Source organism: Balaenoptera acutorostrata, chromosome 13 (genome assembly GCF_949987535.1).
Source record: "Balaenoptera acutorostrata chromosome 13, mBalAcu1.1, whole genome shotgun sequence".
NCBI classification, from domain to species: domain Eukaryota; kingdom Metazoa; phylum Chordata; class Mammalia; order Artiodactyla; family Balaenopteridae; genus Balaenoptera; species Balaenoptera acutorostrata.
In genome coordinates this window covers 44527528-44546758 of record NC_080076.1, presented here as the reverse complement: position 1 = coordinate 44546758, position 19231 = coordinate 44527528, and the positions used below count along the sequence as shown (strand labels likewise).

The 19231-nt window shown below is 33.0% G+C and overlaps 1 protein-coding gene across 1 annotated transcript in view; it reads right to left on the bottom strand.

The window, feature by feature from the left end:
- Nucleotides 1-19231, bottom strand: part of CCDC178 (coiled-coil domain containing 178) — a 388062-nt gene that overhangs the window by 282530 nt on the left and 86301 nt on the right. Inside the window, exons 10-12 of the mRNA XM_057526196.1 lie at nt 15094-15189; nt 14735-14871; nt 854-1037 (exon numbers count right to left, since the gene is read on the bottom strand). Coding sequence (XP_057382179.1) covers nt 854-1037; nt 14735-14871; nt 15094-15189 — 417 coding nt within the window. The remainder of the gene's footprint in view (nt 1-853; nt 1038-14734; nt 14872-15093; nt 15190-19231) is intronic.

The window sequence follows — 19231 nt, the reverse complement described above, 5'->3', positions numbered from 1 at the left end:
ACACAGGCACAATATACCAAGTCAGTCGGAGAGCTGGACTCAGTGTGGGAAGAAAATCCTGGTCTCTCAGTACAGAAACATTTACTGGCAGACAATCTACATGTCCTAAATTTAAATAGCACAAGACAAAGTCTTCAGTGAAGATAGTGCTACTACAGGGCTTGGACAGAGAATACAGACTCTGTATTTTACAGATACTTGTATGACCAAAAGTCTTTAATAAAAAAAACGCCAAAGATGGAAGAGGTGCAGATGTGATGTGTGATGGACAGAAGTAGCCTGTTAAAGTGGTCCCCCGGGGTGTGGTAAAACGGAGTTGACTTTGATAGTCTCTATGCCACGTGGCTGGGAGTGGCTATTTGTCATCTCTCTCATGTAGGAATGGATTAGACGCATATGAGCAGTTGTTTTTGCAGCACTGTGGTCTACTAATTGCTTGGTACTCTGGAATCTAATAACTTGCAGGCCTAATGTAGGTACTCCCTTTTCTTACATTGGTAAGTGTGCAAGGGCACTTCCCAGCATCCCTTCTTTCTACCAGAGACAGAACTATTATACGTTAGATATGTAGGATGAGACTGAACCAAGCACCGCTCTCTCTTCTGGTGATCCAGGTAGTTTAAGGTTGGTGATAGAAAAAAGTAGACACGAGTGTTAATTAGCTACATTGAGCCCCATTTCTCTTCTATTCAGGCTGGACCTCTGAAGAAAAGTGATTTTCTTCTGATTTATCAGAAGGAGTGACTTTTTTGAAAAGACTGACATAGCTTAAATTAAACTCTATCAATATTAAATCAATAAAATTCAGGCTCATTACCCTTTTCATAACTAAGAAGAACACAGAGATACAAACCTTGAATTTTCTTCTCACTTCTGCTATTTTCTGTTCTAATTCCTCTGTTTTAAATCTGGTTAGCTGGAAAATGGCACCAATGTTATAAGCTTCCTTGTATAGTTGTTTAAGAACATCTTCATTTTTTGACCTCAGGTGCAACAAAGATTGGATTTCAGACTCGAGCTCTGATTTTTTCCTTATGCTGTTAAAAAAATAAAGCAAAAACACTGATATGATTATTCCAAAACAGTATACATTTAATAATAGTAAAAAAGGAACAAGGTAATATTTTATGTTGTCAAAAATGCAAAATAACCAGATACTTAATCAAAACTTGAATAGAGAAAATATATCCCAAAATTCCATTTATTTTTCTGCTTCTCCTGATGGCTACCTCTAATCGTTACGTTGTGTTCAATTTTAGGAGAATAAGCGTATTAATAAGAAAGGCCTGGGGAGCCAAGAGGCTCAAATTTCAGAGCACTCATTTCCTTCTACAGCAACCCATCCTTTCTAATCTTATATAACATTGCCACTAAGAATAATAAAACATAAGAAAACATAAATATATTTATATATTTTATATATACTTATATATATATATAAAATAAAATATAAGAAACACTCAGCCCATGAAAAAGAGAAACAAAACTCAACAAAGGAAAACTAATAACTAAAACAAAACTCTCAAAAAGAGAACCAATAGCTAAGGGAAAAGAGTTAATAGAGGAAAAAAAGTAAGGCATTATTATCATTATAAAATTTTTAAAAACACAAAGGAATATTTACTAGGCTCTATGGCAAATTAGTTGTTTCTTGTCCAGATTCGGTAACACCTTTGTTCCAAATACATATCGAGGCATACGATATAAGAATAAAATACTAAAAAGACATAGCTACAGTCACAAATGAGGTAACCATGCCTGTAGAATAGAAATGGAACTGGAAAGCAAAGCAGGAGTTGAGGAGAAGCAGGAAGAAACTAGCTGAAGGTATTCCACCTTAGCTAGTTACCAGGTCAAGGTTCACTACATCACGGCAGGGGTTTGTGTGAGTTGCACTCGTTTGTGAAAGAACCAATTCAGTGACGGAGGCTATAGGTTCATAGAGAGCTAGGGCATTGGGAAGAGAAGACCCAAAGATCAAGAACTCAACCAATGGGTAAAGAAGGAATCAGAAGGGAAATCAAAAAATATCTTGAAACAAATAAAAATGAAAACACAAAATACTAAAACTTACGGGATACAGCAAAAAGAGTTTTAAGGTAGAAGTTTATAATGATAAATGCTTACATTAAGAAATAAAGATCTCAAATAAACCACCTAACTTTATACCTCAAGAACTAGAAAAATAAGAAGAAACTAAGCCTAATGTTAGGAGAAGAAAAGAAAAAACAACAATCAGAGCAAAACAAGTGAAATAAGCCAAAAACAACAGAAGAGATCATCAACAGAAAGAGGTGTGTTTTTTAAAATATATAAAAATTGGTAAATCTTTAGCTACACTAAGTAAAAAAGAGAGAACTCAAACAAAATCAGAAATGAAAGGGGTCACATTACAACCTATACCATAAATACAGAAAGAATCAAAGAGACTTATGAACAATTGTATGCCAAAATTTGGGTAACCTAGAAGAAATGTATACATTCCTAGAAACGTATAACCTGCTGAATCATGAAGAAATAGAAAATATGAACAGACCAATAATAAGAAAATTGAATCAGTAATTATAAACTTCCAATGAAAAAAAGCTATGACCTGATGGCTTTACTGATGAATTCTACCAAACATTTGAAGAAGAATTAACACGAACCTTTTTCAAACTCTTTCCACAAATTGTAGAGGAGAGAACACTTACAAACTTATTTAATGAGGCCAGCATTACCTTGATACTGAAGCCAGAAAAACACACTACAAGAAAAGAAAATTACAGGCCAATATCCCTGATGAACACAGATGCAAAAATCTTCAATCAGAATTCAACAGCACATTAAAAAGATCATATACCATGATCAAGTGGGATCCATTCCTGGGATGCTAAGATGGTTCACATATCTAAATAAATAAATGTAATACACCACTTTAACAGAATTAAGGATAAAAACCATATGATCATCTCAATAGGTGCAGAAAAAGCATGTGACAAAATTCAACATCCATTTATGATCAAAACTCTCCACAAAGTGAGTACAGAGGGAATCTACCTCAACATAATCAAGGCCATATATGACGAGCCCTCAGCTAACATCATACTCAATGGTGAAAAGCTGAAGGCTTTTCCTCTAAGATCAACAACAAGACAAGTGTGCTAACTCTTACCACTTCTATTCAACATAGTACTGGAAGTTTTACCCAGAGAATTTAGGTAAGAAAAAGAAGTATGCAAATAGGAAAGGAATAATTAAAATTTTCTGTTGGCAGATGACATGGTCTTATATAGAAAATCCTTAAAACTCCACCAAAAAATGTATAATTAAATGAATTCAGTAAACTTGCAAGATAGAAAATCAATACATAAAAATCTGTTGCATTTCTATAAACTAACAATGAACTACCTGCAAAAGACATAAAGATAAAGAAAACAATCCAATTTATAATAGCATCAACAATAATAAAGTACTCAAGAATAAATTTAACCAAGGAGGTGAAAATTCTGTATATTGACAACTATAAGACATTGTTGAAAGAAATTAAGGAAGAAAAATAAATGGTAAGATATCCTGTGTTCATGGATTAGAAAAATTAATAATGTTAAAAAGGTCATACTACACAAATTGATCTAGAGATTCAATGCAATCTCTATCAAAATTCTAATCACATTTTTCACAGATACAGGAAAAAAAATCCTAATTCATATGGAACCAAAAAGGGTCCAAAGTGGCTAAAGTAATCTTGAGAAAGAAGGACAAAACTGGAGGTATAACACTTCTTATTTCAAATTATATTACAAAGCTTAGTAATCAAAACAGTATGGTACTGGCATAAAAACAGACACGTAGGCCAATGCAACAGAATCAACGGCCCAGGAATAAACCCAAGTATATAGAGTAAACTAATCTTTGACAAGGGTGCCAGCAACACACAGTGGGGAAAAGATCATCTCGTCAATACATAAATATCCAGGGAAAACTGGATAGTCACATGCAAAAACAAAAACTGTACTCCTATCTTGCACCACTCACAAAAATTAACTTGAAATGCATTAAAGACTTAAATGCAAGAATTAAAACTGTAAAACTCCTAGAAGGAAACACAGAGAAAAATCTCCTTGACATTGGTTTTGGCAATTATATTTGGCATATGACACCAAAAGCACAGGAAACGAATGCAAAAATCAACACGTAGAACTATATCAAACTAAAAATCTTCTGCACACAAAAGAAATAATTAATAAATTGAAAAGGCAACCTACAGAATGAGAGAAAATATTTGCAAACCATTTATGTAATAATGGGTTAATGTACAAAATGTGTAAGGAATTTATATAACTCAATAGGTAAAAACAAAATAACCCAATTATAAAAATGGGGAAATGACCTGAGTAGACGTTTTTCCAAAGAAGACATAAAAATGGCTAACAAGTACATGAAAAGGTGCTCAACATTAATAATCACCAAGGAAATGCAAATCAATGACACAGTGAGGTATCACTTCTCACCAGTTAAGATGGCTTTTATCAAAAAGACAAGAGACAGAAAATGCTCACAAGGGAAGTGGAGAAAAGGGAATCCTTGTATACTGTTCGTGGGAATGTAAATTGGTACAGCCATTACGAAGCACAGTATAAAGGTTCCTCAAAAAAAAAAAAGACAAAAAACACAACTACCATATGATCCAGTAATCCCACTTCTGGTTATATATATGAGGAAACAAAATCAGTTTCTCAAAGAGATGTCTGCAGCATCTGTCTATCCCATGTTCACTGCAGCATCATTCACAATAGTAAGATATGGAAACTACTTAAGTGTCTGTCAATGGATGAATGAACAAAGAAGTTGTGAGATCACTATATGTATTGATATATAGTGAAATATTATTCAAGCATGAGAAAGAAGGGAATCCTGCCATTTGCAATAAGATGGATGAATCTAGAGGGCATTATGCCAAGTGAAATAAGCCAGACAAAGAAAGACAAATGCTGTATGATTTCATTTATATGAGGAATCTAAAGAAGAAAAAAACAGAAGTCATAGAAATACAGAGCAGAATGGTGGTTACTAAGGGCTGACAGGTGGTGAAAATGGGGGAGATAGGGTTAAAGGTACAAGCCTTCAGTTATAAGATGAATAAGCTCTGAGGATCTAATGTACAGTATGATGACTGTAGTTAATAATATTGTATCGCTTACTTGAAATTTGCCCAGAGTGTAGACCTTAAGACCTCACCACAAAATTTTTAAAAAACTATGTGAGGTTACTGATGTGTGGTAATTATTTCACAAAGTTTGTCAAATCATTACATTTCACAGTTTTAATATACAGAATTTTGACAATTATACCTCAAAAAAACTGAAAATTTTTTGAAGAAAATAACAGATGGGGGTGTATGTAACAAAATTATACCTGAAAAATTTCCAGTACTGAAAACCAACATGGGTCATTAAATTGAAAAGTCCCACTAAGTGGGACTTTTCAATTTAATGACCCATGTTGGCTTAGTGGTAAACTGGATATATTACACACATAGAAACACACACACACACATACCCCCAGACATGGAATTGTGAAATTTCAGAACTCTGAAATAGGAAGAGAAAATTCTAAAGTTCCCAGAGAGAAAATATAGATTACTAACAAAAAAATGATATCCAAATGCCATCAGATGTCTTATCAAGCAAAACTAAATAAAATATGGTAAGTTTAGAGATTTAATGTACAACATGATGACTATAATTAATAATAGTAATTAATAATATTGTAGTAAATACTGGAAATTTGCTAAGATAGTATATTTCAGGTGCTCTCATCACACACCCACATAAAAGGTAACTGCATGAGATATGTTAATTAGCTTGATTGAGGTAATCATTTCACTATGAATATTCAAATCATCATGATGTACACGTTAAGTATGTACAATAGTTTAAAAACTAAATGAAAGAAAAACTGAAAAATATCTTCAAATTAATGAGAAAAAATGACTTTGGATCTAGAATATGATACTTCGAGAAAATCCTTGTTTGAATGGGTTGAATAGAAAATGAAGTGTGAGTTCATGGAAACAGGAGTGTTTATTTGCATAAGATTTGTTATAAAGAACAGAAGGACAGAGTTGGGATGCAGGGCTCTGTTTTACCTTGTGTTTGCTTCTTTCCAAGCTGAGCAATATTAGGCAATGTTCATATGCTATTGAATGAGAGAAATAACAATGATTCACGGGAAAGAGGAGAAAATTGCAGGTGCAAAGCCTCTGTGTAAGAGACAGCATCTACTTGGCAAGTGCATGGGTAATGAGCAGAAGGGCCTTCCATTATTATATCAGAATGTGTGAAGACAGATGCAAATAGACTGGTAAGAGAAAAAGGTAACTCTCATTTAATTGCATCTTTGTTCTCTATGATTTATATGGGAAGATTATTAGTTTAAAGTGAGAGTGATGTGGGCATTAGGATTGAAGAGAGTAAGAAGATATGAAACAGTTGTCAGGAAAACTGAACTGTCTAGACATTTCTTGATAGTGCTGAATGTCACTTGAGACTTATAGCCATAAAATTTAAGTTCTACTCAGGGGCAAATGTATTCCAATGTTAATGAAGCTTAAATATGAGGGTCTCTAACTGATCCCCAGCCCTTATACAGTCCTTTGAGTGTTCCTAACAGTGTTTTCACATGGCCATATGCTTTTGTAAAGTTTGCAAAAATGAGACATTTTAACCACAATTTATTAAGACTATTTTCTTTTTCTAATATAATGTATCTTCTGTCAAGTGACATTAAAATGGCTGTGGGCATTCTGTATTCATGATCTTATGTTCTTTTTTTCATAAAGAGACCTCACATTCTATAACCTTTAAGGCCCATCAAACCAGGATCCCCCCATGATGACAGAAGTTAGTGCACTCATGTTTTCCTTTAGCCACAATCAGAGGTTAGGATACTGGCTTAATTCAATGATAGGGTTTTTCAAGTCATAGAAACAAGGTTTTGAAAGTTATTTAAATGAATGCTTATTTTGATCAAATATAAGTAGGTTCTGTAAGAAAGGAAGGAAGGACAAGAAGGGGAATATACAAATATAGTAGGCATGATAGATTGGTCATCTTAAAGGGTCAAATAATTGTTAGAGTAACAGTACTAGGAGAGTAAGTAAGCTGGAGAGAGAGGTGTTGGTTGTCAGAGATTGTTAGGAATGTGTAGGTCTAAGAACTAAGAATCCAAGTTCTTGCATGTACTGAATACACACCAAATTCAGGTTTTGATCGCTTTTGAAGAGGGAGAGAATAGAAATAGGAAGGGCGATTTATTTGCAAGATTTTAATTCCTTTTTAAGAAAAGTCTAAACTAGGCTAACACATTGCTGAGTAGTTATTTTGAATGGTGCATATACCATTTTCTCTTTTAATATCTGTGAAATTAAAAAATAAAAGCAAAATAGTTTAAGAATTTTCATTCAAAGGTTGGCTGTCAAAGGTTTACTGTTTTTTTAAAAAAAATCATAGTCTATATCTATACTCCTATGAAGTAACTCAAATTAATAGGCTGGTAAGATATAGCTAAATAAATATAAAAACACAGTACCCTGTGGATTCATTCTAAGTATTCCAGGCTATTTAACAACTTCAATAATACTCTATTGCCATCTCTACAAATAAATCACCATCCTGTTAACTCTTGATAAACACATTTCATAAAATATACCAGTATGTCTTTATGGTGTTCCATAGGTTTTTTGCTCATTTCCCTCGATTATCAACCCCGTCTTTGGATCACTGCAGTTACAATGGCATGGTCTTGCTTGAGGTACAGCACAGCATTAGAAGTAGATATTCAGAATATTTTACAGAGCTTAAATGTAAGAAAATGGCTATATAGAAATTCATACCACACAGTTAACTTCAGCAAACTAAATTCAAACTAATCAATATCAAATCATCTTAAACAACTTCATTTTCCTTGACTTAGGTTGCTTAAGCCTGCCTATCATGTGAATAAGCAATCAAGTGAAATTATTTGCTCAAGTCAAATGTCCCAAATGTAAAAGGTCCATTGCAAATGGATGCTGGCTTATTTAAAAGACAAAATTATTAAATTATACACTGCTCCTGCAAGGTAAGTAATCATATATCCTGCAAATATTTGTTATGCACATAGTACTGAACAAATTTTAAGTATGGCATCTTTTTTTTAACGTTGCCATTTTTAAAATGAACTATATATGAATAGATCATATACTGAATTAATTATGTAATTTATTCAAATAGTATAACCGTTGGGACCGGCATCAAATGGTGAGATGGTGGATATAACAGTACAAACCGGGGGAAGTTTCATGGGGGTATTCACTAGATGTATGAGTGCCAATGATTTGCTTTAAGAATTTTCTTACTATTATTTGTGGACTTAAGGAAATAAAAAGAAGCTGGGACTAAGGGGAAGGTGATTCACATAAATGGTCGAATAAAAAAGAAAAAACAAAGAAGAGTGTAAAAACAACAGAGCTCTTTTGAGAAAAGCAATGGCTATAGCCAAATAAAGAGATGGAGAATTGAATAAAGCAATAAGCTTTTGACTTTTTTTTTTTTTGAAGTATTCAGTAAATGTGTCCAGATCCTGCTGTAACACGTCAGAAATAGGAACCAAGACTTGCCAGTGGAAGAGGAGAGGCAATGTTACTAAGCAGAAAGAACATAAATTTTGGAGTCAGAGAGACCTACATTCAAATCCTGATTGCTCCTTATGTAATTGGGGGGATAGTTCCACACACAATTTCCTCATGTAAAATTTGCTTAATAATACCTACCATCAAGGTGTTATAAAGATTAAATTAAAATAAATTAAGGATAATATACACTGTGCTTGCACACATTTAATAAGGTAGTAATAATCAATACCACCCTTGTTTGTAGAGAGGGGAATATAAGTTACCATGACGAGAAGCACCTGGGAAGAGTTAATGTCTGAGTTATTGTATGAATGCTCAAGTAATCGTATTTAAAAAACAAGTGATTTAATAGTGGTTTTTTTAAATTAAAAAGTGTGTAACAGTATGGATCTTCATTACAGTGCTATCTGGTTAAATGAGATGAAAGACAATGAGAGAAAAAAATACAAATATAAAAAAAGGTAAATAACCATTAATATTGCTGTGCAGCAGAAAAAGCACAGATAGATGTGGTATCAGAACATATAGCAGAGAGAATAGAAGCACAGACACTGAAGCATAAAAAGAAACAAGGATAACAAATGTTTATATTCAGCTCTCATTTGTTCATTAAGATATTTATTTAACACCTATTGAGAAAGACACAGACACCCACGCACATGCAGACACACACAATGCCAGCCAGCAAGGAGCTCAGCTGAGAGGAGACAACAAATAAGCAAGCCAGCAGTAACTGTACATAGTGTGATAAGTGCTAGGAGAGAGGTAACCAGGGAGAGTTACTTAATGGATACTTGTTGAGCACTGAAGACATGTCAAGTGCTACCCTAAGTGATTGGGGTACAAAGATGAATTAAAACAAAGGTTGCCAGTTTATATTCCCATGAAGGAAAAAAAAGAGACATGAAAAAGATATTCCACTGCAATCCTAAGTACAATAATGGAAGCAGCAGAAAAAGCAGTTAATACCACCTTGGTTTGTAGAGAGAGGAAAATAAGTTACCATGAGGAGAAGCATCTGGAAAGAGCTAATGTCTGAGCTATTGGATGAATGATCAATTAACCATATTTAAAAAACCAAGCCAAAAAAAAGAGGAGGAGGAGGAGAAGGAGGGGGTGGGGGAAGGAAAAGAAGAGAAGCAGAGGAATACTAGAGACAAAGACTGCAAAGACTGAAGCTTAAAACAATATGAGTTTGAATATGTAAGCATTCTAATAGGCTAGAACATTAAAAAATCATGGAAGGGAGTAGTAAGAGATGTCTGGAGCTGTTAAGGTGACAGATGACTGTTTCTAATTTATCAGTCTGGAAGCTTTATCCTATAGCTGGTACGGAGCCTCTGAAAATTTTTAAAGCTTTTGAAAGTAAATAATAATTCATCCTTTGTAGATAAATTGTACCAGTGATGCTCTATATGCTGAATCTGAGGGCTCACACCTTGAACGAGGTAGACCAGTTGGAAGTCTATTTAATATTCCAATTAAGAGACAATTAGGACCTGGTTCATTTCATTGGTAATTGAAACAGACAGAAAGGAAAGCACTTATTGGAGACCGACATCTAAAAGACAGACTTAACAGAAGTTGGTAAGATGTTGGCTGTAAGATGGTAGAGAGGGATAATAGGATGATGCCTGAAACAACCTACTTGACAGATAATGGTGTCAAGATGTGATGTTGGGGGAGAGGGTAGATATTCAAAATGATACTATCAGGAGAAATAAAGGATGTGGCTAGATATTAAAAAGTAAAGTAAAAATATGATACATGTTAAAATAATGAGAGTAGGTAAAATTCCTGGGATAGGGAGTAGATCAAGAATGCAAATGGGCTGTGTTTAGAATTCTGAGCTAATCTATCAGCGGACCAGCAGAGATAAACGAGGATTCCTAGAAAGAACAGCTTCAGAAAGTTAAAGGAAGAATCAAGAGCGTGGGATTTTGAACCTCAAAAAGAGATAGCCACAAATGCTTGGGTCACATAAAGAAAAAAAAAGCCATGCAACAAGAGTAAAAAATATCCTCCCTTAGGAAGGGAGGTCCCAAACCTTACCTCATCCAACTACCACTAAAATGATGTCTTTAAAAGAGAAATCTGACCATACGAGTTTTTTAGTGGATTTCCATACTCTTCAGCAGATTCCAAACCCCTTAAAATGATTCACTATCTGACACTTAGTTCCCCACCTTCAATATTTGTCCCTGCCTGCCTGCCACACAAAAACACATGCGTACGAATTTATGCACGTGGGCGCGTGCACACACACGTATACACAAACACAAGTTAGGTAAAGCACTTGCTCTGAGCTCCAGCTACACAGTCAAAAGTACAGCTCTGTGAACTCACCACACTCTTAACTGTGGCCTAACAGAATTCCAATTTTAATGTTAGATCTACTATTTGGGATTATTATTATTGGACTAACATGTTAATAAGCATATTTGAGTATTCACTAAAGGCCATTTAAATTGAAGTCAAATTAAATTGCAAAAGATGACATAAGAAAAATCCTGAATCAAAATATAGAAAATCAGGTTTCAAATGCCAGCTGTGCTAGCTGTGGGAATTAGGTTAGCTATTTTGCCTCTCTGAATCCTAAATTCTTTATTTCTTCCTTGGAAGCACATAATAATTGTTTAGAAAAAGTAGAATTCAAGAGAGGATGTATAAATATTCCACCTCCTTAGTGATCAGAGAAATGGAGTTTGAAACAATATTGAGAGTATAATTTTTCATTTACTGTATTGCAATAGATTTTTTTTTAAACAATAGTAGTACTTAATGTTAGCGCAAGTGCATAGCAGAACAAGCTCATGAACTGCTCAGCTTCAGTAAGTGGTATATTTCTGGAAAGCAGTTTTAGAGAGGGGTTAGAAATTTTAAAATATTATAGCCAATCTACTTCTATAAATCTACTTAGAAATTTTAAACAGCAATGATGCTAAGATTTCTGAACATAATATATGTACTTACAGAAAGTCATAAAAATAAAAACCTAAATATAAAAATTAGAGTAATCCTGGCAAAAATCAAGGTACACTAATATAACAGACTTTTGTACAGATATTTAAATGATGTATTTGAAATTTATATAACAATGTGACAAAAAATTCAATTATGGGAATAAAATCAGAACACAGGTTCATCAAGAATGAAAAAATCAGTAATATATTAATAGTGTTACCTCTGTCTATTGACACGATTTTAGGTTTTCAATCTGTTTTTGAACATTTTACACTTTCTTTTCTACACTAAATATGCATTATAATCAAAGGGATAAAAAGATCATACAAGATACTTTTGCTCTGAATGCCCTGGAAATTTGATAAAATGGAGCTTTGAATATCATGGTTTGGGAAACGAAAAAAAAAGTCTGGGCATATCCAAGGGCACAAATTGCAAAATAGAACCGCTTTCAAAAATATAAGGATGCAAATGATTAACTCAACTTTATCCTAGGACTCAAAGATTTTCCAGAAATGGTTTCCAGAAGAAAATGGACAACACACAGTAAAGATAGACAAGAGCACTGGGAAAAGAGACAGCAAAAGCATCAGCTAGAAGAATTAGATACAGAAGTAGATTACAAAGACTACAGGTATTTACATTATTGGATGCAGATTATAAAATAACTATTCATACGATGTTTAAGAAGTAAAAGATAAGCTTTAAGTATTTGCATCAAACAGGGAATCATAAAATGACTTAGAAGATTTGGAAGAAAAGCAAATGAAATTTGGAAATGAGTAATTATTTTTGCATCTCTCTATTTTCTTCCTATCTATCTATCTATCCATCCTAGTAAGAGACTTGAAAAAACAAGATAAACGGCTGATTATGTGCTCACATATTGCCTCTGTCCTTTGTTTTCTCTTCCTTTGGAACACCACGTAGGTATGTGGCAGATGTGACTCTTGCCTGCACATCTCTTAATCTCTCCTTCATGTTACAAACTTTTCACTAATTCTCTGTTCAGCACTGTGTAATCTGCTGCTAAAATCACCCATTTAATTTTTAGTTTCAAGTACAAATTTGAGGAAAAAAATAAGTGACATCTTAAGATGTTATCTGAACAAGCATAATGCATACTATGGAAATCCTCTATAACCAGGGCTGCTACATTCCCATTGTGTGTGATAGACTGTACTAGTGTTCCCAATTGTTCATTCTCTCTCTTCTTAACAGGATTAGACTTCCCACCCAGTAGACATTGGGCCTAGCCATGTGACTTGCTTTGTTCAGTGGAGTGTGAGCAAGAGTAACATTTATCATCCTGTGGAAGCTGCAGAGCCACTGAGTTATCTCACTAATGCACTTGTGCTACAAGAGCAACATGCCCTAGAAGGATCCCATCCTTCACCCTGCATCTGAGAAGCAGAAATTACATGAATCACACACACAGCAGACACACCTAGGCTGCAGTACAATTGAGAAATAAACCTTTATACTTGAATACCACTAAGACTTGGCGGGTGCTCGTTGGTGCTGGATAATGTAATAAAATGTAACTCTCACACTCTTCCTTTTCTCCAGAGCTGTCTCGTCATTACCCACTCTTACCCACTTACCCACTTACAGATTACCCACTCTTCAGATTTTTCTTCTCCTCTGGTTCTCTTTCTTAATAAAATAAAATACAGTTTACAACTACAATTTTAGGTTATCCTTTAGAAAATAATGTTCCTTTTGCTTTCTTTAAAAAAGTATATTTAACATACAGATAAATTTTACAAATGGTTTCATTCTATCATCCAAAGATAAAATAAGCACTAAGAAATCTTATCAATCTTCCTACACAATTGTCCAGTATCATCATCACTTCTCTCCATTCTTTCTTCTTTCCCTCCTTTCAATAATTAATGATGGATAGCATAGTACATGTCAGGAACTATGCTTGATGATGAGAATTCAATGATGAAGAAAATATGGTCATGGCTTATGTCTGCCCTCATGGATCTTCCCATTTGTTGAGGAAGATGGACACCAGTCAAATATTTACACACACAAAGCTGCAAATATGACAAGCGATATGAAGGAAAAAATGTATACCATATACACACATAATAGAGTAATTGGATATAAATGGACAGTCAATGAAAGCTACCCAGAACTGACTTCTCAGCTGTAATCTTAAAGATAAGTAGTAATTAACTAGGTAGAAGGTGGAGGAAAAACATTTATTGAAAAGGAATTAGCATAAAAACATCTTAAGGGCTGGAAAAAAAAAGGGACGAATAGGAGAAATTGAAGTAAGTCCATTGTATTTGAACCAAATAATAAGACTGAACCAGGTGTGACAGGAGACTGCAGAGCCAGGCATTCCTGCCTACTCAGGAACCTTGTGGGGTACGTTAAAGAGGGGCTTTTGTTCCCTCACCCCTGCTAAAATTAATGCAAGTATGGAGGGAAACGGATCATACTTGTGTTAAAAAAATTAAAAGAAAAAAGAACGCACCTACCACAATGTAGATAATGGATTAGAAAGGGAGCATAGTTATTGCAGGTAAACCAGCTTTGGAAGGCAGCTATGCTCACCACTACACCACCAACGCTGCACAAAACCAGCTTTGGAAATCACCAGTTCACAAGTTCATGCAAGACATGATGATAGCTTGTACCAGAGTGCTGGTGCAGTAGTGAAGCAGATAGATTAAAAAATTATTTAGTATGTGGAACATTTCTTGTTAACATGTTGAATATGAGGGTTGAAACAGGAAGGGGAATCAAGAAAACTCATAAGTTTATGAGCTAAGAACTCTAGTTTAGTAGTTTCAGGGAAGAATTGAGTACTGACTGAAGGAGATCACTAGCTTGATTAGACACATTTTAAAGTATCTTTGAGTATAAGAGAATATGTTCAAAGGAAGTGATATGAATCACTTTTCATTATTTTGATTTTTCTAAATGGATTCAGAATGATAAAAGAGCAACATTTGGGATAGAAATAAAACTTAAGCTAATGATAAAGACAAACACAAACACCATCATACCACCCCAGGAACACAAAATGAAGTGATTTATTATATTTAACATATTACATATGCTATATAAGAATGAAAATCATATTTGCAATATTACCTGTCACTGATATAACCTAGTATAGTTTCAATATCGATCTCAAGTCTTCTATTTTCTTCCATCAATTGAGAATATGCTATTGAGACATCTGAAGAATCTTTTGCGATATTAGAAAGCTCAATATCCCATGTTCTTTTCTTTTAAAAAAGAATAAAAGAATCATTCATACATGTTTATATAAAAATGATTTAAAATAAAAATTACTAAAAGTAATTTCATTATTACACATTGTTTTTTCTTTTTGAGTGAAAAAGAAAAAGAAAAAAATGTGTAATAATGAAATTACTTTCAGTTGTATGAGTTAATACTTGGGAATAGAGAATGGAGCTCTAGTGAGAAATAGGGAAACATCAACTTACTGTGGCATAAAAATTATTATGTGCTTCCAAATATTCATTTTCATAAATTTTTTTCTTCCAGACTAGTTGATCATAAATTCTTTTCAAATCTTCTAGCTAAGGAAAAAATACATACACACACACACAATAAATTGTGGAGCTTTCCATTCTTCTGTGAAGTAAGAAATTATAATTATCTTTCAAATTATGCAACTATAACATAATATTGATAAAAATATTATAAAATAACACCATAGGCTGTTTTCACTTATGAAAATTGATGCAAGAGTCTGAATAAAATATAGCAAATCAAGTCTAACAGAATACAAATGCATAATCATGATAAAATAGAATGTATTCACTTTAGAATGTCTTTACTTTAAAAAAAGATAAAATAGAATGTATTTTAGTTATAAGAATTGATAAAAATTAGAAAATTCAAATCTTTGCTCTTACCAAAAAATTAAAATAGAAAATAACATAAATATGGCCAACACTACACAAAAAAGCCATTTGATAAATTCACTATCTAGTTTCCATAATTTTTAAACTAGCACAAGGAAAACACACCCAAATATAATATAAAGAATGAACATAAAATATCAAAATAAATCATAAAATACTGAACCCATGCCCACTGAACGCAAAAAATGAAACCAGATTATCTTTCATCACCATTGTTATTAATCCTGTTTTGTGAAATTTAGCTAAATGCAAGTGGATAATGAAACTAAGTTTTACTAGTATAATATAGAATATGAAAATATAATGTCTTCAATTTTAGATGATATAATTGAATACCCAAGAAGACAGAAGAGTCTATTTAAAACTACAATAAATGATTTTTGGAAAAAAGTCATAAGGAAATTAATAGCTTTTATCTATAAGAGTAATAATCTGTTAAATATATTGTGACAATATTTAAAACCTTTTGTCAAAAATATAAAGTATTTGGAAATAAATTCAACACAAAAGGGAGGACCTATAATACAGCAAACAAAAATTCTTATTTAAAAGCTTAAATCAAGAAAAAATGATATTTCATAGAAAGGTTTAATAAGATATACTGTCAGTTACCACAAAATTAATATAAGACATGATAAAAAGGAGTATTCTCTTTGAAACTTCATGAAATTCATATGGAAGAAAAGGTATGTGAGACTAGCCAAGAGGTATGTGAAAAATAATAATAATGTTGGAAACTTGCTACCAGATATTAAAACGTCTTATAATACCACTATATTAAGGAGTATTTATTTTTGGCATTGCAATAAAGAACAGAAGGAAACACTAGAGCCCAGAAATAGATCTAATGGTATTTGAATTCAGTGAGAGAGAAATCATTTACTTTAATTAATGGATTGGAAGAATGTAGAACCTCTGTTTAAAAAAGAAAGACAAAGTTATCTTTCTACTTCACATGTAACTCACATTATAACAAAAATAAATTTCAGATTAATAATAATTAATAATAACCTAAATGTAAATACAAAACAGTACAAATTATTAGAGTAATCAATATGAGTTTATTTGTATAATCTTGGGCTGAAGGATAATGTCACCTTGTCACGTAAACCAAGATTTGTTGACATGTCTGATGGCATATTTTACAAAAGTTGTGTGGAAAAACATACCATAAACAAGACTGAAGGAAAAATAAGACTGAGAAAAATGTAAAATAAAAGCCCAATTTTCTGAGATATAGTCCTTATGAAAGGTATCAGTGGACACGGTCCATTAAGAATATCTGAAAACTCTTCTCCATAAAGGTAATGAGAAAAGTGGCCAAAAAAAAGAGTCAAAATTAGCTTTTTTCAGAACTTTGGAAATTAAGTGAAGGTTTGCAGCAAATAGGGAGCACCTATTCAAGGTAATCAGTCTAATCTGAATAAGAGGTATGATCTTTGTGGTGTTTTAACTTGTCCTAATCCTTCCCTCCAGGTCCATGATAGCCTTGAACAGCACACATTTGTGGAGAAACCCATCAGTTGGGCAGCCACCAGAGGGAGCAGAACTGATCTGGAATGCTTTCAAAGCCTCATTCTCACAGAACTGTCATTATTTGACCTGTCTGGTGGTTTTTTGCATGACTCCATCTGCAAGGACATCTGTATTTTCTCAATACAGAGCTCTCCCAGTACAAAACATCTCACCAGGATATTTTCTCCCAAGCCATGATTGTCAAAATTTTAAGTAGAACAGGCAATTGATTAACTTTGTGGCCACCTGAGACAGTAGACAATGATTGGGACAAACGGTAAACTAACTGTTAGGCTATAAAACAAGTCACATTAGATTTTAAAAGATTAAAATGATGTAAAGTATCTTCTCTAACCACACAGGAACGAAATTAGAAATCAGTAACAGAGTCAAATTTGGAAATACAAAAATATGTGGAAATTAAACAATATACTCCTACATAACCAACAGGTCAAAGAAGAAATCTCAAGAATTAGAAAATACTTTGAGATGAATGAGAATTAAAGAACAACATAGTAAAACTTTTTGGATGAAGTTAGAGCAACACATGTATACCTGTAAATGCCTGTAATAAAGAAGATCTCAAGCCAATAATCTAATTTTACATCTAAAGGAAACGGAGAAAGTAGAGCAAACGAAACCCAAAGCAAGTAGAAGAAAGAAACTAATAAAGTTTAGAGTGGTAACAAATGAGTATACAAAAAAATAAACAACAACAAACACCTAATAAAACCAAAAGACAGTACTTTGAAAAAGTCAAGAAATTTAAGAAAACTAGATACACTAAGAAAAAAAGGTCAAATTACTAAAATCAGAAATTAAAGAGGGGACATTACTATTAACCTCACAAAAATAAGAATGATTATAATGGAATATTATAAATCATTTGATGCCGACAAATTAGATAAACAAGATGAAATGGACAAATTACTAAAATGACATGAATTACCAAAACTGACTAAGAAAAAATAGAAAACCCGAATACATATATAACACATAAAGAGATTCATAATCAAAAAACTTCCCACACAAAAAAGGCCAGGAGTAGACTGCTTCACTGGTGAATTCTACTAAATGTTAAAAGATGAATTAACAAGAGTTCTTCAAAAACTCTTAAAAATTAGGAAAGAAGTATTCTACGAGGCTATATTACCCTGTACCAAATCCTGCCCAAGACATCACAAGAAATAAAACTATAGACCAATATCACTTGTGAATATAAACACAAACATCCTCCACAAAATAGTAGCAAACAATCCAGTAATATATGAGGGATTATACACCACAACCAAGTAGGATCCATGTTGGGAATGCAAGATTGTTTCAACATGCAAAAATCACTTAATGTAATATACTGTATTAATATAACACAGAATCAAATTCACCTGATCCTCTCAATGGATATAGAAAAGTTATTTTACATAATTCCACACCCTTTCATGATGAAACCACTTACCTAACAACAACAACAACAAAAAACCTATGAAATTTCCTCAGCCTGATATAAAAGTGTATGAAAAACAAACACTATATCTAATGATGAAAAATGAATGCTAACATCTGAGATCAGGAAGAACAGGATGTTTGCTCTCACCACTCATTTTTAACATTGTACTTGAGGTTCTAGTCAGAGTATTTACGCAACAAAAATAGATAATCTGGTTTCCATATTGGGAGGAAAGAAATAAAAGCATTTGTATTTACAGATTTTCAGATCTTATACATAGAAAATCCTAATGAATCTACAAAAAAACCCCTACTAGAGTCTAGTATAAGTTCAGCAACTTGCAGGGTATAACACAGAAAAATTGGTTTTATTCCATACAATAGCAATTAACAATCCAAAAATGAAATTAAGGAAAAAAGTTCATTTACAGTAGCATCAAAATTAATAAAATTATTAGGAATAAATTTTACTAAAAAGTGCAAAATTTATATACTGAAAACTATAACACATAGTTGAAAAGAGTTGAAGAGGCTTAAATAAATGGAAACACACCTTTGTTCATGGATTAGAAGATGATACTACTCCTTTAATTGATCTACTGATTCCATGCAATCCCCTTTCAAAATGCTAGTTTACTTCTTTTCAGAAATTGACAAGCATATCCTAAAATACATTTGAAAACCCAAAGGTCCCAAGATAGCAAAAACAATCTTTGAAAGAAAAAAACTGGAG